Raw genomic sequence first — 22322 nt, 5'->3', positions numbered from 1 at the left:
AGTGCTTCCTTATTAATGTTCAATTATCCATTTCAGAAGGAAGAACCGGGTGATTTATTTCAAGCAAATGTCTATTTTTATTTGGTATTTTTTTTTTTTAACATTCGTAAATTCTTAAATTAAACACATTCTCTTTGGTAAACAAGCAACAGTCAGAACTGAATCCGTCATTGCAGAGTATCAGGAAAAGCCACAAAGTAAGATGAAATGTGACTTGTCACAAAAAGGCCTGAGGTTCACAAAGTCCAGAGGAGAATAACGAGATACCATCTAGAGAACACTTCTCATAGCCAGACGGAGAGGCTGGACACCTGAACAAAACATATAAATAGGTAGAAAACATTCCTTGATCTACATCTGAATATAAACTATATTTATAAAATCAACACAACCTCTTCTAGTGTTCTATAACCTACACTAGGTGAGGTCCAATACTCCAGTCCCTATGGTAACATTACCACTATAATGGCCACAAAGTGAATCCAATGAGATAGTATGTCGTTTCTACTTCACACATTCAACAGTCCAGTATGGGAGCTATGGATAGGGCTACTCGTCTTCCTCATTGTCCTCAGACTCTGTAGAGGAAAGAAAGAGATGACCAATGTTACCAGTCAGTGACTGCTGTTATAAAACATGTTATAACCACTTATGATAGACTCCATAGCCATTCTGTATCACGGGTTATCACTAGGGATGCCGGGTTGGAAGATTGTGTGTGTATGCGTGTAGCGCTCACCTGCTGTGATGGAGTGGTTGAGTTGGGCCAGCATCCTCAGCATGAATGAGGCAGGTACAGTGATGGTGTTCCTGGTCTCCTCCAGCATCAGTTCATTACGGAAGGTCACCTACAGGACACACAGAGCACCAGGTATCAGGAGATCAGAGGTTTCAATGGCTTCATCAATGTCACTATGATGAGAGCCTTTCTCTCCTCCACACACCTGGTTGATTGTAAAGCACACAAATCAGTGGAGGCTGCTGGGGGGAGGACGGCTCATAATAATGGCTGGAACGGAGCGACTGGAACGGCATCAAACACATGGTAACCATGTGTTTGCAGTATTTTATACCGTTCCACCTACTCCACTCCAGCCATTACCACGAGCCCATCCTCCCCAATTAAGGTGCCACCAACCTCCTGTGACATGAATGTATTTATAATGTCACACCTCTTCAGCGAGTACTCTGTTGAATGATGGGGATTCCTCCATCGGTGACCAGATCTTGACGTTGGAATCTATCCCTGATGTGGCTAACACTGGAATGAACAGGAAAATGAACAAATGAATAAACGGGTAACTGCCAAAATAAAGGAAACTCCAACATAAAGTGTCTTAATGGGGCGTTGGGTCACAACAAGCCAGAACAGCTTCAAAGCACCTTGGCATAGATTCTACAAGTGTCTGGAATTCTATTGGAGGGATGCGACACCATTCTTTCAAAAGAAATTACATAATTTGGCATTTTGTTGATGGTGGTGGAAAACGCAGTCTCAAGTGCCACGCCAGAATCTCCAATAGTGTTCAATTGGATTGAGATCTGGTGACTGAGACGGCCATGGCATATGTTTTACATCGTTTTCATGCTCATCAAACCATTCAGTGACCTCTCGTGCCCTGTGGATGGGGGCATTGTCATCCTACGGGGGCATAGCCATGGTGGCCAAAATGATGGCCTGCCCAGCATATTTATACATGACCCTAAGCATGATGGGATATTAATTGCTTATTTTGGCAGTTACAGTGCATTCGGAAAGTATTCAGACCCCTTCACTTTTTCCACATTTTGTTCCGTTACAGCCTTATTCTAAAATTGTATATATCTATTATTTTACCAGGTAAGTTGACTGATAACACATTCTCATTTGCAGCAACGACCCTGGGGAATAGTTACAGGGGATGAATGAGCCAATTGTAAACTGGGGATTATTAGGTGACCGTGATGGTTTGAGGGCCAGATTGGAATTTAGCCAGGGCACCAGGGTTAACACCCCATGTCTTACAATAAGTGCCATGGGATCTTTAATGACCTCAGAGTCAGGACACTACACAGGGCAGTGTCCCCAATCACTGCCATGGGGCATTGGGACATTGTTTTTAGACCAGAGGAAAGAGTGCCTCCTACTGGCCCTCCAACACCACTTCCAGCAGCATCTGGTCTCCCATCCAGGAACTGACCAGGACCAACCCTGCTTAGCTTCAGAAGCAAGCCAGCAGTGGTGGTATGCTGCTGGTATGCTGCTGGCAAAATAAATGAATTCAATTATAAATGTTTGCAAATTTATTACAAATAAAAAACAGAAATACCTTATTTACATAAGTATTCAGAGCCTTTGCTGTGAGTCCCTTTGCTATGCATCCTGTTTCCATTGATCATCCTTCACATGTTTCTACAACTTCATTGGATTCCACCTGTGGTCAATTGATTGGACATGATTTGGAAAGACACACACCTGACTATATAAAGTCCCATGGTTGACAGATTTAGACGGAAGCCACTCCTCAGTAAAAGGCACATGACAGTCAGCTTGGAGTTTGCCAAAAGCCACCTAAAGGACTCTCAGACCATGAGAAACAAGATTATCTGGTCTGATGAAACCAAGATTGAACTCTTTGGCCTGAATGTAAAGCGTCACGTCTGGAGGAAACCAGGCACCGCTCATCACCTGGCCACCACCATCCCTACGGTGAAGCATGGTGGTGGCTACATCATGCTGTGGAGATGTTTTTCAGCACCAGGGACTGGAAGACTAGTCAGGATTGAGGCAAAGATGAACGGAGCAAAGTACAGAGAGATCCTTGATGAAAACCTACTCCAGAGCTCAGGACCTCAGACTGGGAAGAATGTTCACCTTCCAACACGACAACAACCCTAAGCACACAGCCAAGACAACGCAGGAGTGGCTTTGGGACAAGTCTCTGAATATCTTTGAGTGGCCCAGCCAGCGCCTGGACTCAAACCCGATCTAACATCTCTGAAGAGACCTGAAAATAGCTGTGCAGCGATGCTCCCCATCCAACCTGACAGAGCTTGAGAGGATCAGCAGAGAAGAATGGGAGAAACTCCCCAAATACAGGTGTGCCAAGCTTGTAGCGTCATTCCCAAGAAGCCTCGAGGCTGTAATCACTGCCAAAGGTGCTTCAACAAAGTACTGAGTAAAGGGTCTGAATACTTATGTAAATGTGATATTTCTGTTTTTTAAATTATTGTATACATTTGCCTCCCCAAAAAATGGGGTCCTGTGTGTAGACTGACGAGGAAAAAAACAAATTGAATCCATTTTAGAATAAGGTTGTAACGTAACAAAATGTGGAAAAGGTGAAGAGGTCTGAATACTTTTCAAATGCACCGTACCTGTAAAGTCACAGCCTTCAAGCCTTTGAGTTGTAAGAGCCAGACTGGGTGTTCACTAAAACCACCTTCAGTGTGAGACTGTCAGAAGCAGTGAACTCACATGGTTCGTAGGGGTGTGGCTGCAGACAGTTGATAACGTGCTGGTCTGCCTCCAGCAGCATTAGGTGTTCCCCTGTCTCTCTGTCCCAGATGAAGATATGACCACAGTCTGAGCCGCTCAGCACAAACTGGTCACCCCAGAAACAACACTGATTGGTCTATAAACAACAACAACAACAAAAGCTTGAATGAGTTTTCCACATAGCTACTTCGCAATACCTAAAGCACTGCATGTTAAATATAGGTGACAAGAAGTTGAAGCCGTTATCACCACATATTGCCCAAGGTCCCCCTCTGGTGGACTAAATCATGACTTCAAGCTTGTCTTAATCCTCAGTACTGTTCTACTGTACTGTACCATAGTCCTGGAATTACGGTGGCCCTTGTAGACCTTTTCTACTGAGGGCTTCCCGATACGGCGGGTCTCGCAATCCGCCAACTCTTTCTTCTCTTTCCGCCGACGAAAAATCTCCTGGATCCGCGCAGCAGCAGAGCGCCTTTCGGAAGGATATACAACATGTCTGTAGAGTCATTAAATCCAATCAAAGTCAAGCCACGTGATAAGTGTAACTTCTGTACCGCAAGTTTGATTGAATGCACTGAGCAAGGAAACGCCCAACATCAGCATGCTAGTTCCAACTGTTCTATCAACGTTATTTAAGCTACTGATCTGACACATCTATTGTTAGTGAAGAAGAACTCATTCTTTGTTGTTGTTGCCATGGCAAATAATTACCTGAGTACTCTTTCCCCTAATTCTGATCCTCTCAAATTAAATCTATGGAAGGAAGGAAGGGAACAACACATCCACTTTAATAGCCAGACATGACTGTAGTAGTTCAATGATTAACTGTGTAGGCCAGCTATGCCTCAGTCAATGCAATCATAGTACCATACCTTTGCATCCATTCCCCAGGGGGCTGTGGTGTGGGCTCCTCTCCCATGCCCTCCACCTCCGACTGGCTGAGGGATGAGATCTGCCTGGTGTCGGACACCTGCTCTGGGCTCCTGATCCGCGGGGGTTCCCCCTGGTCGCTGGCGCCACCGCTGGAGAAGTCCAGTTGGATGGTGCTGCTGGTGGTGCCCTGGTCGCTGTATGTCAGACTCAGGACTGGTTCCCCAGGAGATGCTTGGAGACTTCCTGTCCCCATGCCACTCCTACGGCTCCTCGGGCTCTCCATGGAGGAGGAGAAGCTGGCTGTTGATGTTGGTTGAGACGGGGCTGGATTCCCTAGCACCACAGCCTCCTGGTGAAGCCCACTACCTTGTGGAGCTGCTGCAGAGTCTACCCTGGATCGTGGCTGTGGACGGGCTCCTCTGTTGTTCTGGGCCTCGCTGGCGTCCTCAAACCAGCGTGACAACATATCTGACATCCTCTGCATCAGAGACACTCCAGGCCTGGACTCTCCTACAGGAGGAAGAGGGTTCAAAATCCATCATATTACTCATAGACAGTGATGTGAAAGTTTACATAATCTAATAATATCATGCTTATGTATAATTGTATTGTGTTAATCCATGCAATATATATATATTTTTTAATGTAACCTTTATTTAACTAGGCAAGTCAGTTAAGAACAAATTCTTCTCTTAGACCACTGCACCACCTGGGAGCAATAGGACCAAGTGAGAGTGCACTTCTGTCATCGATAGCACACGTGTTGTGTCAGCTGTGTGTTTAGGTGAGTGGGGACATAGTGGGGCGAGGAGCTTCTCTTACCGTCCCTCTCCCTCTCGCTCTCTGGCCGTGACAGGGGTCCAGTGTCTGACCAGTCTCCTCTCAGACGCAGACGCTTCTGCTGAGTCTCCTTCTGCTAGGAGAGAAGCACAGTGACATTTCACCACTCACAGCAGAGCACGGGCACAGGCCTGACCAAAATACCCACCCTTTCCCTATGGCTGAGACCCCCACTCCCCTCCTCTTCCCTCCACTGGGGGCTCACATTCCCGGCCCTCACTGCCAGGTGTCTTAGGCTCTGGCAGGCGATACCAGGGGGGACAGGGAGGTTTATCTTAGTGCACATAGGTTACACTAGTTCCGTGGTGTTTGTACAGGAACGGTGACGTTACCCGGTGTTGTATGTATCGAGTTCTGTACAAAATATGCTGCCTCACTCTGCAGATTACCCAGAAGCCCTCTGGCGTATGTGTTCAGCAGCTGTGTGTGTGAGAACACAGCTCAAATGTCTTTCCTAGAACAGATTCAGACAGCAGACCGTTATCTACTGGTGAGGCAAAAATAGCCCAGAGATGGGACAACACATCACCCCCTCTTGTCAACACACACACACACACACACACACACACACACACACACACAGCATGTCATGTGGTAGAAGCTTCCAGAAACTGGCGTGAGCGCACAGATGTTGTGTAAACACAAACTACATTCAAATAATTGAATCCAGTCTTTCGTACTGTGATACACAGTAAGTGAGAGGTATGTTCTCACCTTGTTATCCTGTGACGGTCCCTTCAGCTCGCGTCCCTTGTCATCTTTAGGGTCAAACAGGTAGAGATAGTCTGAGGCATAGCTGGCTAGCACCTCCCTGCCGTCCCTACTGTAGGCCAATGAGGTCACGCGACATGACTTGTTGACCAGGTGCCTCGGTACAAACCTCGCACACATTCCTGCCACCCCGCTTCCTGTCTGGAAACCTGCAGAATGGATGAGATGTATATAGGAAATGATTATTTTCCATACAGACCTTCAGAAAATGTTATTCTCACCACTGAGCCCAAAGACAAACAAACAGTGATTAACTATGTTATGTACTGTGGTAGTGGGATTCCTTCAAGACTACTGACATTGATAGAATTATTAGTTCATTTTTAGTTATCTGATTGCCTTGAATTAATAATAATAATTATTATTATCTGGTCGGTGCTTGATTATATTTGTCCTGTTTCACACATGTACATTCTACACGTGTCAATTGGAAATGTGTTTTTAGCATATCCCAAGTCCCCCTGAGACACCCTCAGAGTGGTCACAGCCAGGGACTGCCATTATCAACAGCGACCCTGGAGCTATTAGGGTTAAGTACCTTGCTCAAGACCACGTCAACAAATGTTTTATCTTATCAGCTCTGGATTCAAACTAGAAACCTTTCTGTTACTGGCCAAACGCTCTAAACGCTAGGCTACCTGTAGCCGCCGTTGAGGTTGTGCATACCTGTTGCTATGGTACCCAGCATTCTCCTGTCATAGATACGGACTGAGCTGTCAGAGCAGCCAGTAGCCAGATAGAAGGATTCCACAGGGGATATGGCTATGGATGTTACTGCTCGCCGACAGTCAATCAGGATGTCCTGGTAAAAAAGAAAGTTCAAGATATCTTCATTTAAGGGAACTCTGACATCGGTTGTTTGAGTAGTAGGTAAAACTGCTGGTAAACATGGTGGCGAAAAGTCGTTAGTAAAAACAAGTTGTATTTATACATATGTAACTACACAATAAAACTGTAGTAATAACATCATAGTTACATAAGAATTGTTCATTTGCCTGTAATAGAGTTTAGCTGTACTATCATAACGCAAACCTACCTTTTTACAGTTAGTTTGCCAGCAGCCAGGAGAAACTCGGACATCAAACCACCGGATTGTTCCATCCTCTCCACAGGACAGGAAAGAATGAGGGTCACTAGGTACCGTCAATATCTACCAATAGAAATAGACAGGTTTTACAATAGATCCAGAACCTGCTCTGATTGGGCCGTCGAACAGAATTAGAATTCCTGTCTACTGATAGACAGGGGCTTTAGAATAGATCCAGAACCTGCTCTGATTGGGCCATTGAACAGAATTAGAATTCCTGTCTACTGATAGACAGGGGGCTTTAGAATAGATCCAGAACCTGCTCTGATTGGGCCGTCGAACAGAATTAGAATTCCTGTCTACTGATAGACAGGGGCTTTAGAATAGATCCAGAACCTGCTCTGATTGGGCCGTCGAACAGAATTAGAATTCCTGTCTACTGATAGACAGGGGGCTTTAGAATAGATGACTTTCACTGCAGCAACACACCAAGGACGTATTTATGGTCCACATACCATTCCTACCTTCCACAGCAATAACATACTTTGAGGTAAATGTGATGGAGATGGAGATGTGATAGATTGGATATATTAATCAACTGTCTTTATTGAATTACACTCCGATGGCGATAAGATTGAAATGCTGGTAACACAGACGCCCCCCTCACCTCGTAGGCGGCACCGTTATGACAGTGGTACTGCAACACAGGGTCCATGTTGGAACCCCTCTCTCCGATGGCAATAAGATTGAAATGCTGGTAACACAGACGCCCCCCTCACCTCGTAGGCGGCACCGTTATGACAGTGGTACTGCAACACAGGGTCCATGTTGGAACCCCTCTCTCCGATGGCAATAAGATTGAAATGCTGGTAACACAGACGCCCCCCTCACCTCGTAGGCGGCACCGTTATGACAGTGGTACTGCAACACAGGGTCCATGTTGGAACCCCTCTCTCCGATGGCAATAAGATTGAAATGCTGGTAACACAGACGCCCCCTCACCTCGTCGGCACCGTTATGACAGTGGTACTGCAACACAGGGTCCATGTTGGAACCCCTCTCTCCGATGGCAATAAGATTGAAATGACAGTGGTACTGCAACACAGGGTCCGTAGGCGGCACCGTTATGACAGTGGTACTGCAACACAGGGTCCATGTTGGAACCCCTCTCTCCGATGGCAATAAGATTGAAATGCTGGTAACACAGACGCCCCCTCACCTCGTAGGCGGCACCGTTATGACAGTGGTACTGCAACACAGGGTCCATGTTGGAACCCCTCTCTCCGATGGCAATAAGATTGAAATGCTGGTAACACAGACGCCCCCTAAGACCGTTGAAATGCTGGTAACACAGACGCCCCCCTCACCTCGTAGGCGGCACCGTTATGACAGTGGTACTGCAACACAGGGTCCATGTTGGAACCCCTCTCTCCGTGATAAGATTGAAATGCTGGTAACACAGACGCCCCCTCACCTCGTAGGCGGCACCGTGACAGTGGTACTGCAACACAGGGTCCATGTTGGAACCCCTCTCTCCGATGGCAATAAGATTGAAATGCTGGTAACACAGACGCCCCCCTCACCTCGTAGGCGGCACCGTTATGACAGTGGTACTGCAACACAGGGTCCATGTTGGAACCCCTCTCTCCGATGGCAATAAGATTGAAATGCTGGTAACACAGACGCCCCCCTCACCTCGTAGGCGGCACCGTTATGACAGTGGTACTGCAACACAGGGTCCATGTTGGAACCCCTCTCTCCGATGGCAATAAGATTGAAATGCTGGTAACACAGACGCCCCCCTCACCTCGTAGGCGGCACCGTTATGACAGTGGTACTGCAACACAGGGTCCATGTTGGAACCCCTCTCTCCGATGGCAATAAGATTGAAATGCTGGTAACACAGACGCCCCCCTCACCTCGTAGGCGGCACCGTTATGACAGTGGTACTGCAACACAGGGTCCATGTTGGAACCCCTCTCTACGTTGGTGATAAGATTGAAATGCTGGTAACACAGACGCCCCCCTCACCTCGTAGGCGGCACCGTTATGACAGTGGTACTGCAACACAGGGTCCATGTTGGAACCCCTCTCTCCAATGGTGATAAGATTGAAATGCTGGTAACACAGACGCCCCCCTCACCTCGTAGGCGGCTCCGTTATGACAGTGGTACTGCAACACAGGGTCCATGTTGGAACCCCTCTCTACGTTGGTGATAAGATTGAAATGCTGGTAACACAGACGCCCCCCTCACCTCGTAGGCGGCTCCGTTATGACAGTGGTACTGCAACACAGGGTCCATGGTGGAACCCCTCTCTCCGTTGGTGATAAGATTGAAATGCTGGTAACACAGACGCCCCCCTCACCTCGTAGGCGGCACCGTTATGACAGTGGTACTGCAACACAGGGTCCATGTTGGAACCCCTCTCTACGTTGGTGATAAGATTGAAATGCTGGTAACACAGACGCCCCCCCTCACCTCGTAGGCGGCTCCGTTATGACAGTGGTACTGCAACACAGGGTCCATGTTGGAACCCCTCTCTACGTTGGTGATAAGATTGAAATGCTGGTAACACAGACGCCCCCCTCACCTCGTAGGCGGCACCGTTATGACAGTGGTACTGCAACACAGGGTCCATGGTGGAACCCCTCTCTACGTTGGTGATAAGATTGAAATGCTGGTAACACAGACGCCCCCCTCACCTCGTAGGCGGCACCGTTATGACAGTGGTACTGCAACACAGGGTCCATGGTGGAACCCCTCTCTACGTTGGTGATAAGATTGAAATGCTGGTAACACAGACGCCCCCCTCACCTCGTAGGCGGCACCGTTATGACAGTGGTACTGCAACACAGGGTCCATGTTGGAACCCCTCTCTACGTTGGTGATAAGATTGAAATGCTGGTAACACAGACGCCCCCCTCACCTCGTAGGCGGCACCGTTATGACAGTGGTACTGCAACACAGGGTCCATGTTGGAACCCCTCTCTACGTTGGTGATAAGATTGAAATGCTGGTAACACAGACGCCCCCCTCACCTCGTAGGCGGCACCGTTATGACAGTGGTACTGCAACACAGGGTCCATGTTGGAACCCCTCTCTACGTTGGTGAGGAAGATCTTGCCGTCGGCTGCTGCAGACACGATCATTCTGTCGTTGGTTTGGGGCAGGAACTTGGCACTGAAGATATTGGATCGATGCCATGATGTAATGGATGCCTTGACCTGGAGAGTGGAAAAATAGCGGGGGACTTTATATTGGCACATATATTGTCTCTCTGTCTCTTCTGCGTCAACAGGTTGAAGCATGTGCTTTACGGTGCCTTGATCATAAACAATGTTTTGGCACAAAAAAGTTGCTTCTTACTTTCCGGCTATATGGGTTCGTGATGACCAATTTGTCATCATCTGATCCAGATAAGATGTATTCTCCTGTGTCGTTCCAGCATATCGTATTGACCTGTCATGAAAAACAATAACAGTTTTAAAACACAGGATGATATCATGCAATTGTCACACTGCACTTACACTGTAAATCACTTCAGTAAGGCATGTTGGTACTTACAGAGCCCTCATGTACATCAAGAGTGGCTTCAAGTTTCAGCCTTTGAACAAACTCTTTTCTTCCTATAGGAAATCATTATACCATAAGAACAGTTTTAGGTATCCCATAAGGTAGTCCCTTTAACAAAATTATTACACAAATGTTTAAATACAATAAGTAGTCTTTGTAAAGTATGAATTGATATAAAACACTGCTAATAAAAGAATAGTCTGTCTTAGATCAATTCCTAGCGCAAGGCAGTAGGCTGTTGTAAAACATGTTACTAACACACTGACACATACAATACAATGACAATAAAGTAGTATTTAGACCATTTGTACATAACATATTTAATGAAAACGTTTGTCTCACCTAAATAGTTACTCCTTGTAAAGTTGTTTATTTTGTTGGAACCGATGGTGCGTTTCCTAATATCCCAAATGAGATTGTTGGTACAGGGCATGGTGTCGAAACCCCGTCAGCCTTACAAACAACACACTTTATGTAAGTATTACTGAAATATCGAAGTCATGGTGTCTTACAATTTAGGCTACAAAATAATTTGTTCTGGACTCCTCTTCTGTCTTAGTTCAGTCGCTACAATTGTTTAAATTCTGTATCGTCGTCTGGCAGACTTTCTCGGATGAACAAATCTATAGAACACTGAAAAGTTTCACGTTGGTCTCTCATGAAGAAGGTCGTGCAGATGGTATGTAGCCAGGGGGCGTGAGCACTGCGCAGGCCCAGATTAGCCCCCCAAACTCCATGTCCCTCCTGTTTTGAGCCCTAAATATATTATTGAACTCTTTGTGATGATCGGCTTGTGCATTAGCCTGTGTAAGTATGTGTTAGTTTTGGTCAATGACAAATTATTATGGTATAAATTAGTGCCTCGATAATAATAATAATAATAATACATTGAATTTATAAAGTGCTTTTCGTTGAAAAACAATCTCAAAGTGCCACAGTATTTATATAATAACCTTATTATAATATTATAATAATAACCATAGATTCTAGTTTCATCAGACAAAAACCGCATCTTCCTACCTGTGTTAAATCCATTGTGTCAGCTGATAATGTGGTTCATGTCATTTGAAAGTGTCCAAGAGTCAGTGTCTGGCTTCAGTTCATTTTTTACATTGTACCATTTCCAATCGCGTGTGTAATTCTTGGAAAGTGAAGTAGGATAGGTTTACTGTTCCCTACCAATGGCAGTGGTTGTGGGGCGGAGTTAACGTTCAGTACAACCCCCCCTCCCCAATAATAGATGATTCCATCCAGTAAGCATCATAGAGGACAGCCATGCCTGCTGTCAGCTAATGGTTCACACAATCTATTCTGTCTGATCCGTTCAAGCCCAACGACAGGGTGTACCGGTGGTACAGTAAAGCGCGTCGCATATTTATTTGATTCTAAACTGTTGGTGCCAAGTTTCAACAGTCACCAGACATGGCTTTAGTGGGAGTTAGAGCTTCATACCACAGGATTCTTAACCAGATAGAGTTTCTACTACCTGGTAAACTGAGACCCATTTACAACCATCCTGCAGGTAAGGACATGATCAATATTACAGCATCAGGTCCTACTAACCTGGCTGTCTCTGTATCACTCTCCTCATGGTGTCTATTGGTTCATGTCTCCTCCCTGTTGTCTATTGATTCATGTCTAAAAGTCTCCCCATCTTCAGAATACACTTTCTCAATATTTAGAAAATGAGATGCGATAATTTATCACTATCACCTCTGGATGTTTTCTACTCTTCTATTTGGTAAATAAGAGTGATGTTGAATATAGTGGGACTGTGACTGTCACTAACCTCACCCTTATGAAGTACATTATTTCATGGACAAAAGAATGAGCAAACTTACAGTAGCAGTGTATTGGGGTTGGTGAATGGACCCCTGGTCACGAGTGACCTCTGACGGGGTCATCGTCAATGGAGCAAACACAGTTTTATTATCGTAGAGTTGGAATTGTTTCAATGTGACACGAGGCGTGTAGCTGATTATAACTTTGAGGTTTATGAGGACAAACAGTCTTGATGCTGCCCAGTCTGTCTGTCACATGCAAACTATCTGATCGTTGATGAGCTAGTACACAGGGCTCTTCTTCCAGCCCTGGGGAGATAACAGAGACGGATTGGTCATGGGGCAATTCTGGCAAATGCCAGATGGGCTGGTCCATCTTTAGCCTGGTGGGCCTGTCAAAATTGTGGGTTTTGCCAAAATTATAATTATTTGGCTAATATCTGGGGTCTCAAGGGAAAAAATGGTCCTGTGTGTTAGAAATGCTTGGGACGATTTCTGGTCCCAGTCCATCCCTAGGAGTTAGGGCTGATCTCTGAGCTATACAGGAGTGGTACACAGAAGGTTGTTTCAAGCAGGGGTTCTCCGTTCCGGGTTCATGGGATGTTGTTAATATCAAAATAGGTTGGCACCATGTTAAAGCAGAGGGAAGTCAGTATGAGATGTAAAAACACAACACATTAATAAAAACGTATAGTTGATAAAACAACCAGTCTAGCTGTCAAATAGACAAGAGAAGGGAAGCATATGAATGGACAATAGGTGTGTAACTAAATGATGTGCATGCCACTACATGCTGGCACTCTTCAATAAATCATCGCCCTTGGCAAGTTTTCAATTGGCAAGGCATTGATGTACAGGCAGTGGAAGGAGGACAGAGACAAGCTGAGGGCACGAGAATGACAACAGGTGGAATTATCTAGGAAGGGATTTAACCAGTCACTTTCAATGTCACCTCATCTTAAAACGTTTACTACCAGGAATCAGGTTGCAAAGTTTAATGCTTGACAACTTCTGTCACTTCACAGAAAGCCTGAGGCCTACTGGTTCAATTGGCATATCATTTTATTGTGGAATCAACCAACATTTTGCACAAAACTAAATGTCACATAAATCACTGTAACGTTATGTATTCAACACAACTGTCATTGCTAACCTTATAATAATTAACCTTAATAATTAAACCATGTTTTGTTTCGTCTGTAGGTCCAAAGACAGTTTTCTTCTGGGCACCAGTGTGTAAATGGGTAAGTGTTAAAAGATTTGCAGCGAAGCAGTTTAGAGGGTTCAGAGAGTTTTTAGAGGGTTCAGAGGGCACTGAGAGTGTTTAGAGGGTTCTAGAGAGTGTTTAGAGGGTTCTGAGAGTTTAACATTTTGTTCATTGAGCAGACACTCTTATACTGAGTGCATACAGTTTTGTACTGGTCCCTCATGGGAATCGAACCCACAACCGTGGCGTTGCAACGGCATGCTCTGTCAACTGAGCCACACGGTAAATTAAGACTGCACAGAGGCAGCATGCAGAAACTCATAAGAAGCAATTGCATGTAAGAGTGTAAATGGGAGTGAATAATAATGCATTGGTAATGCCTGACCTGTGTCTACATATTCCTTTCTGTCATGTGAACTGATTGAGGTCGCTTCTAGAGAATGAAGTCACATTTTATAAGCTCCTGTATTCTGCCTCTGTCTAATCTTAATATTCCATACAGTTAATGTTCCACTCTTTGACCCTCCAAACGGTGTTATATAATGGTCCTATGATGTAGTACACATATGCATGGTTGTGTGACCCCCCCACCCACCTCTCTGTCTCTCTCTCTCTCTCTGTTTCTCTATGTCTCTCTCTATGTCTCTCTCTCTCTCTCTCTGTTTCTCTATGTCTCTCTCTCTGTCTCTGTCTCTCTCTCTGTTTCTCTCTGTCTCTGTGTCTCTCTGTCTCTCTCTCTCTCTGTTTCTCTATGTCTCTCTCTATGTCTCTCTCTCTCTCTCTCTCTCTCTCTCTCTGTTTCTCTATGTCTCTCTCTCTCTCTCTCTGTTTCTCTATGTCTCTCTCTCTGTCTCTCTCTCTGTTTCTCTATGTCTCTCTCTCTGTCTCTCTCTCTCTGTTTCTCTATGTCTCTCTCTCTGTCTCTCTGTGTCTTTCTACAGGGTCTTGTTTTTGCGGGTCTGGCTGATATGACCCGACCGGCTGATAAACTGAGTCTCTCTCAGTCTGGAGTACTCATGACTACAGGTAATGGAGCAATGAGGACAGAGAGGACAGGAAGTGTGTGTTTGTGTGTGTGTGTTGGGTGTGTGCCTGTGCGTTTGTGTGCGAGTGTGTGAATGTGTGCGTGCGAGTGTGTACATGCACGTGTGTGTGCGAGTGTGTGCATGAGTGCATGCGAGAGTGTGTGTAGCTTGATGACCCTTCAGATGAACTGTTCACTGATAGAATTACTGGCATGGATTCAGACATGATGGCATGGAACTTTCACACCTGCCCCTGCATCATGGGTTTTCCATTGCTGCTTTGTAAAAGCCCCACTGACTCTTAACAAGGACTGTAACGGTATGTCCCTGTGTGATAGCACTGTCCTTAAATTACACAAGATGACCCGTGCATGTTTGAGACTACTCTATCTCAGACTATTTTCAATTAGAGATGATAATCGTGTTTTGGTCCTCGGATACGGCTAGTTACAAACCACTACCGGACGTTTTCCACAACGTGATGTCATGAGCTGTTGATTTGTGTTAAGGTATGGAGTTAGGTAGTGCACAGGGCAAACCCATCCCTAGGTGGCAGCAGCTACCGGGTCAGGTGCTGGGCTGTGCTAGCCAGGTGTTACTCTGGGCATCTTTTGGGCATGCCTTTGTATTTTCCTTTATGTAAATATTTATTTTGGTCACCATCACTTGAGCCAACAATAACCTACTTGGGCTGGCCGACCACCAAGTCTCACCAGAGATAGTCCTGATCCTGGTCAGATGTCTCCTAGCCGGTACCCCCACATACAACACTGACTAGCCCTGATCCTGGTCAGATGTCTCCTAGCCGGTACCCCCACATACAACACTGACTAGCCCTGATCCTGGTCAGATGTCTCCTAGCCGGTACCCCACATACAACACTGACTAGCCCTGATCCTGGTCAGATGTCTCCTAGCCGGTACCCCCACATACAACACTGACTAGCCCTGATCCTGGTCAGATGTCTCCTAGCCGGTACCCCCACATACAACACTGACTAGCCCTGATCCTGGTCAGATGTCTCCTAGCCGGTACCCCCACATACAACACTGACTAGCCCTGATCCTGGTCAGATGTCTCCTAGCCGGTACCCCCACATACAACACTGACTAGCCCTGATCCTGGTCAGATGTCTCCTAGCCGGTACCCCCACATACAACACTGACTAGCCCTGATCCTGGTCAGATGTCTCCTAGCCGGTACCCCCACATACAACACTGACTAGCCCTGATCCTGGTCAGATGTCTCCTAGCCGGTACCCCCACATACAACACTGACTAGCCCTGATCCTGGTCAGATGTCTCCTAGCCGGTACCCCCACATACAACACTGACTAGCCCTGATCCTGGTCAGATGTCTCCTAGCCGGTACCCCCACATACAACACTGACTAGCCCTGATCCTGGTCAGATGTCTCCTAGCCGGTACCCCCACATACAACACTGACTAGCCCTGATCCTGGTCAGATGTCTCCTAGCCGGTACCCTGATCCTGGTCAGATGTCCCCCCTGATCCTGGTCAGATGTCTCCCTACATACAACACTGACTAGCCCTGATCCTGGTCAGATGTCTCCTAGCCGGTACCCCCACATACAACACTGACTAGCCCTGATCCTGGTCAGATGTCTCCTAGCCGGTACCCCCACATACAACACTGACTAGCCCTGATCCTGGTCAGATGTCTCCTAGCCGGTACCCCCACATACAACACTGACTAGCCCTGATCCTGGTCAGATGTCTCCTAGCTGACTAGCCTGATCCTGGTCAGATGTCTCCTAGCCGGTACCCCACATACAACACTGACTAGCCCTGATCCTGGTCAGATGTCTCCTAGCCGGTACCCCCACATACAACACTGACTAGCCCTGATCCTGGTCAGATGTCTCCTAGCCGGTACCCCCACATACAACACTGACTAGCCCTGATCCTGGTCAGATGTCTCCTAGCCGGTACCCCCACATACAACACTGACTAGCCCTGATCCTGGTCAGATGTCTCCTAGCCGGTACCCCACATACAACACTACAACACTGACTAGCCCTGATCCTGGTCAGATGTCTCCTAGCCGGTACCCCCACATACAACACTGACTAGCCCTGATCCTGGTCAGATGTCTCCTAGCCGGTACCCCCACATACAACACTGACTAGCCCTGATCCTGGTCAGATGTCTCCTAGCCGGTACCCCCACATACAACACTGACTAGCCCTGATCCTGGTCAGATGTCTCCTAGCCGGTCCCCCACATACAACACTGGTCCAGATGTCTCCTAGCCGGTACCCCCACATACAACACTGACTAGCCCTGATCCTGGTCAGATGTCTCCTAGCCGGTACCCCCAGCATACAACACTGACTAGCCCTGATCCTGGTCAGATGTCTCCTAGCCGGTACCCCCACATACAACACTGACTAGCCCTGATCCTGGTCAGATGTCTCCTAGCCGGTACCCCACATACAACACTGACTAGCCCTGATCCTGGTCAGATGTCTCCTAGCCGGTACCCCCACATACAACACTGACTAGCCCTGATCCTGGTCAGATGTCTCGCCGGTACCTCCACATACAACACTGACTAGCCCTGATCCTGGTCAGATGTCTCCTAGCCGGTACCTCCACATACAACACTGACTAGCCCTGATCCTGGTCAGATGTCTCCTAGCCGGTACCCCCACATACAACACTGACTAGCCCTGATCCTGGTCAGATGTCTCCTAGCCGGTACCCCCACATACAACACTGACATACAGTGCCTTGCGAAAGTATTCGGCCCCCTTGAACTTTGCGACCTTTTGCCAAATTTCAGGCTTCAAACATAAAGATATAAAACTGTATTTTTTTGTGAAGAATCAACAACAAGTGGGACACAAACCTGAAGTGGAACGACATTTATTGGATATTTCAAACTTTTTTAACAAATCAAAAAATTGGGCGTGCAAAATTATTCAGCCCCTTTACTTTCAGTGCAGCAAACTCTCTCCAGAAGTTCAGTGAGGATCTCTGAATGATCCAATGTTGACCTAAATGACTAATGATGATAAATACAATCCACCTTTGTGTAATCAAGTCTCCGTATAAATGCACCTGCACTGTGATAGTCTCAGAGGTCCGTTAAAAGCGCAGAGAGCATCATGAACAACAAGGAACACACCAGGCAGGTCCGAGATACTGTTGTGAAGAAGTTTAAAGCCGGATTTGGATACAAAAATATTTCCCAAGCTTTAAACATCCCAAGGAGCACTGTGCAAGCAATAATATTGAAATGGAAGGGGTATCAGACCACTGCAAATTTACCAAGACCTGGCCGTCCCTCTAAACTTTCAGCTCATACAAGGAGAAGACTGATCAGAGATGCAGCCAAGAGGCCCATGATCACTCTGGATGAACTGCAGAGATCTACAGCTGAGGTGGGAGACTCTGTCCATAGGACAACAATCAGTCGTATATTGCACAAATCTGTCCTTTATGGAAGAGTGGCAAGAAGAAAGCCATTTCTTAAAGATATCCATAAAAAGTGTTGTTTAAAGTTTGCCACAAGCCACCTGGGAGACACACCAAACATGTGGAAGAAGGTGCTCTGGTCAGATGAAACCAAAATTGAACTTTTTGGCAACAATGCAAAATGTTATGTTTGGCGTAAAAGCAACACAGCTCATCACCCTGAACACACCATCCCCACTGTCAAACATGGTGGTGGCAGCATCATGGTTTGGGCCTGCTTTTTTTCAGCAGGGACAGGGAAGATGGTTCAAATTGATGGGAAGATGGATGGAGCCAAATACAGGACCATTCTGGAAGAAAACCTGATGGAGTCTGCAAAAGACCTGAGACTGGGACGGAGATTTGTCTTCCAACAAGACAATGATCCAAAACATAAAGCAAAATCTACAATTGAATGGTTCAAAAATAAACATATCCAGGTGTTAGAATGGCCAAGTCAAAGTCCTGACCTGAATCCAATCGAGAATCTGTGGAAAGAACTGAAAACTGCTGTTCACAAATGCTCTCCATCCAACCTCACTGAGCTCGAGCTGTTTTGCAAGGAGGAATGGGAAACAATTTCAGTCTCTCGATGTGCAAAACTAATAGAGACATACCCCAAGCGACTTACAGCTGTAATCGCAGCAAAAGGTGGCGCTACAAAGTATTAACTTAAGGGGGCTGAATAATTTTGCACGCCCAATTTTTCAGTTTTTGATTTGTTAAAAAAGTTTGAAATATCCAATAAATGTCGTTCCACTTCATGATTGTGTCCCACTTGTTGTTGATTCTTCACAAAAACATACAGTTTTATATCTTTATGTTTGAAGCCTGAAATGTGGCAAAAGGTCGCAAAGTTCAAGGGGGCCGAATACTTTCGCAAGGCACTGTACTCTTTGCCCTCAAAATTATGAAAAAAGTAGGAAAAGCAAATATTGGATTTTATACGCATTATGCAACAGTAACACATTTCTGAAGCAGAAACAACATTCAGAGGCTCCAACTTTACCTGTCCCTTTACCTGTCCCTTTCCCTGTCTCTCCACTATTTTACAGGTGTTATTTGGTCCAGATGGTCCCTGGTCATCATTCCCAAGAATTGGTTTCTGTTTTGTTGCAACTGTTTTCTTGGTGCGTCAGGAGCCACCCAACTCTTTAGAATCTGGATGTGAGTGGAACAGACAGTTAGATACAGAGCTACACACCAACTTGTGCCCTATTCAATCCAACCATATTAGGGGGGGAAATCATAATCATTTGTCAATGTACCGTATGTCAGTCATTGTCTGACAACAGGCTTGTTAAATACACGGTACCGCTCTGAAGGGCAAAGTGTGCTTGGTCACACATTTATGACAGCTTGTGACATTGTCCTTGGGCTTTGCCTTCTTTGTTGTGGTTTAAACCAGGCACATTATATGCCAAGCCTTCTGCCCTTGTGTTTTCCCTGTCAACTGAGTGATATAACCACAGAGATGTAGATACTGTTCTGCCTCTATGGATACAACACTGAATAAGTCTGTGGTGTCTACTGCTTTGGAAAGCACATTTGTCAGAATTAGCTAACCGGCCCTAAAAGTTGTATTTGTTTCTGTGTGATCACTAGACTCCAGTCCATATCATACAATCTGTTACTCTAGAACTACTTGTCTTTCATTTGGTTACACGTTAAAATCAGAGATACGGATACTTTTATAAAGTCCGCCAGGGTCTCTTCCTGAATGTAAAGGATAGCATGCCTGCCAACTTGTCTTTGCACTCTGAGACCTATGATTAGTCTGTTTGAACCTTTATTTTGGTTTGTTAAGGTCGGAGGTTAACCCTGTCCCTCTGTGTTTCTAGGTACCAACAGGAAGTAAAGAAGCAACAAGAAGCAGAGGCTGCTGAACTAAAAATAAAGCCATTGTTGGATTATTTAGATCTAGCGACACTAACTAACTAGTGGATCTGATTAACTTGATTAAATGCAATTTCATCTTTGAGGACTTCAAAGACCACAGAATCGTCCAACTCAATAACACCCTTCCCTCTGCAAAGCACAATTCATGCTGTTAATGAATAATTATGAGGTGATGATGTGAGGATGAGAGCACGTCTGCGTGAGGACGATGGTAAAAGATTAGTAAAAGGTAAGATTAGGCAAAGAAACAGACACATTTACAAATTCACACAACACTTTAAAGATGGTGAATGTTTGAGACTGATGATGGTTAATGTTGTATTTTTCAACGGTAAAACTTTGTTTTAGTCTTTTACCTCTTTGTCTGATTTTAGGACGTTGTGGTATGTATATATTTATTGAAAATAAATTCTACATTTTGGATAAAACTGTTCCTGACTTGAAGAAACCCTTCTCATGTGCATGAGGTTATTAATGGCCAACTTGATCATAAGCTAAGTTAAAAGATAAACGTGGCTTCTTCAGTTTATTGTTTACATTGTGTCTTTGCCATGTACAGTCCACATCACATGTGGGGTGCATTCAGTACGACACAACGTTTTGGAACGTTCAGATAGAAATATGTAATATTGAACAAACATGCCTCTCTGACATGTAGACAACAGTTGGCAACTAAAACGTGGTCCTGTTTTCTAGGAATTGCAAAATGGGGTGGGCTCACAGTGTGGGCTAACTCTCTCTACCAATGGCAGTAGGTTTGGGGCGGGGTTTATATTTCGGTACCGCCCCTCAGGTGACACTCCTACATAATAGATTAGGCACTACGGGTAGATGAGCCTGCTTTCTGCCAATGGTTCATACAGGCTATTCTGTATTCTAGTTACTATAGACAATCAATGACAGGGTGTACTAGAGCCACAATACAGCACATACTATTTATTTATTTTGAACTGTCGGTACCAAGTTCAACAAAAGTAGGAAATAAAACTCCAGTCTCCTGACATGGCTTTAGTGGGAGTTAGAGCTTCATACCACAGGATTCTTAACAAGATCGAGCTCAAACTACCTGCTAAACTGAGACCTTTCTACAACCATCCAGCAGGTAAGGACATCATTATTATCAGGCTCACCTCAACATGACAGATCTGCATCACTTCCACTGTTCTCACCATCTTACAGTACAGACACTATACTGTATACTCTGATACACATTGTCAATATGTTCAATATGTATAATGTAAATGACGCCTGCTGTCTGTGCCTACTTATGAAAACAGCCTAACCAGTTCTGCTAGGGCGAGTATGAGGTGTTCTCTCAATTGTGTCTGGAAATAGCTAGCAAGTTAGCCAACGTTAGCTAGTTATCTTGGGTGCTTGACAGCGGTTGTGGGGTCAGAACACTAGGATCAACGCCACTCCTCGGCCAGAGCGTCCAGTGTGCGCTCTGAACGCTCCCAGAGCGAAACGCTCAGAGTTTACAAACGGGCAATCTGACAAAACTCGGAATTTACGAACCGCCAGAGCGCACAATAAACGCTCTCTGGCACTCCAGATTAAATTTACGAACATTTACAACGAACGACTGGTCGCGTCCATAGATACAGAACAAAAATACTGAATTGACTGGGTCGCGTCTCTGGCAACCGAACCGATAGAACGGACGAGCTGCCGGCCAGATTTGTGTCGGGACTATATCTTGTCGAAGGATGAAATATTATGAATAAATTAATAAAAAAAAGAAGACGTCGAGATCCGGCAAACGTGCCAATACATACTCCAAACACCGGCTTCAGGGGATTACTAACATATTCAAATAAAGATTGACACATTTTCATTAAAAACGTTATTTTCATTAATTTATTCATACTATTGCATCATTCCACAAGATATAGTCCCGACACAAATCTAGGGTTACTACCCAAGTCGTTCGTCTTTTACCCAGTCGTTCAGTCTGTTAGTTCTGTATCTACGGACGCGACCCAGTCGTGATTTCAATTGGCAGAGAAACGCTGCATGCCTGTCTGTCCCGACTCCCTACACGTTCATTACTAAGGGACACCTGGAGATCGGAGAGATAGACAGCAAGGTGTACACAAATCTCAGCTGTAACGAAATGTTAGTCTAAAAGAAATGTGAGGAAATGTCGAGATTATTTTTACAGTAGAGATCAAGTTTATAAATTCCCTGCCAGGGCTGATGAGACAGTGGATTGCTCAATCAAATGGAACAGAGTAAATGGGCATTTTAACATCATAGATTTAGGGTGCGTTCGTAAATTCGCTCTGGCTACATACTCGGATATCAGAGCACTGAATGTGCCAGTGAGCAGAATAACTGATGCATTTACGAAGGCTCAACACCCTT

General features: G+C 45.5%; 3 protein-coding genes across 22 annotated transcripts in view; 2 read left to right on the top strand and 1 right to left on the bottom strand.

Annotated features, from left to right (window-relative positions):
- Positions 1–53: 53 nt before the first annotated feature.
- LOC118380909 (DDB1- and CUL4-associated factor 6-like) lies at positions 54–11253 on the bottom strand. 20 transcript variants are annotated; one of them, XM_052515625.1, is made up of 15 exons: positions 10910–11253; positions 10559–10620; positions 10361–10453; positions 10033–10218; positions 7002–7115; positions 6632–6767; positions 5909–6114; positions 5177–5267; positions 4354–4864; positions 4193–4234; positions 3815–3953; positions 3458–3614; positions 1173–1261; positions 740–848; positions 54–578 (listed from the first exon to the last, which is right to left on the bottom strand). In XM_052515625.1, exons 1-15 carry the CDS (start codon positions 10998–11000, stop codon positions 550–552), a joined length of 2055 nt encoding a protein of 684 aa, XP_052371585.1. In that variant the 5' UTR covers positions 11001–11253; the 3' UTR covers positions 54–549. The 20 variants fall into 20 exon arrangements, with proteins under 20 accessions (XP_052371585.1, XP_052371576.1, XP_052371570.1 ...); XM_052515616.1 differs by lacking the exons at positions 10033–10218; positions 10361–10453; positions 10559–10620; positions 10910–11253 and adding exons at positions 9136–9247; positions 9360–9442 and having other exon boundaries at positions 3815–3977; positions 5177–5270; XM_052515610.1 differs by lacking the exons at positions 10361–10453; positions 10559–10620; positions 10910–11253 and having other exon boundaries at positions 3815–3977; positions 5177–5270; positions 9921–10073.
- A 573-nt stretch (positions 11254–11826) lies between these two features.
- Positions 11827–20389, top strand: LOC118380908 (mitochondrial pyruvate carrier 2-like). Its single transcript, XM_052515677.1, has 5 exons — positions 11827–12089; positions 13552–13592; positions 14497–14581; positions 19115–19226; positions 19901–20389. Exons 1-5 carry the CDS (start codon positions 11990–11992, stop codon positions 19998–20000), a joined length of 438 nt encoding a protein of 145 aa, XP_052371637.1. The 5' UTR covers positions 11827–11989; the 3' UTR covers positions 20001–20389.
- Positions 20390–20777: 388 nt separating this feature from the next.
- LOC127928549 (mitochondrial pyruvate carrier 2-like) overlaps positions 20778–22322 on the top strand; it is a 5175-nt gene continuing 3630 nt past the window's right edge. Inside the window, exon 1 of the mRNA XM_052515678.1 lies at positions 20778–21060. Coding sequence (XP_052371638.1) covers positions 20961–21060 — 100 coding nt within the window. The 5' untranslated portion in view covers positions 20778–20960. The remainder of the gene's footprint in view (positions 21061–22322) is intronic.

The sequence above is a fragment of the Oncorhynchus keta genome, unplaced genomic scaffold (assembly GCF_023373465.1).
Source record: "Oncorhynchus keta strain PuntledgeMale-10-30-2019 unplaced genomic scaffold, Oket_V2 Un_scaffold_29839_pilon_pilon, whole genome shotgun sequence".
Taxonomy (NCBI): Eukaryota; Metazoa; Chordata; class Actinopteri; order Salmoniformes; family Salmonidae; genus Oncorhynchus; species Oncorhynchus keta.
Note: the sequence above shows the minus strand (reverse complement) of the source record. Positions and strands in the feature narration are given on the sequence as shown.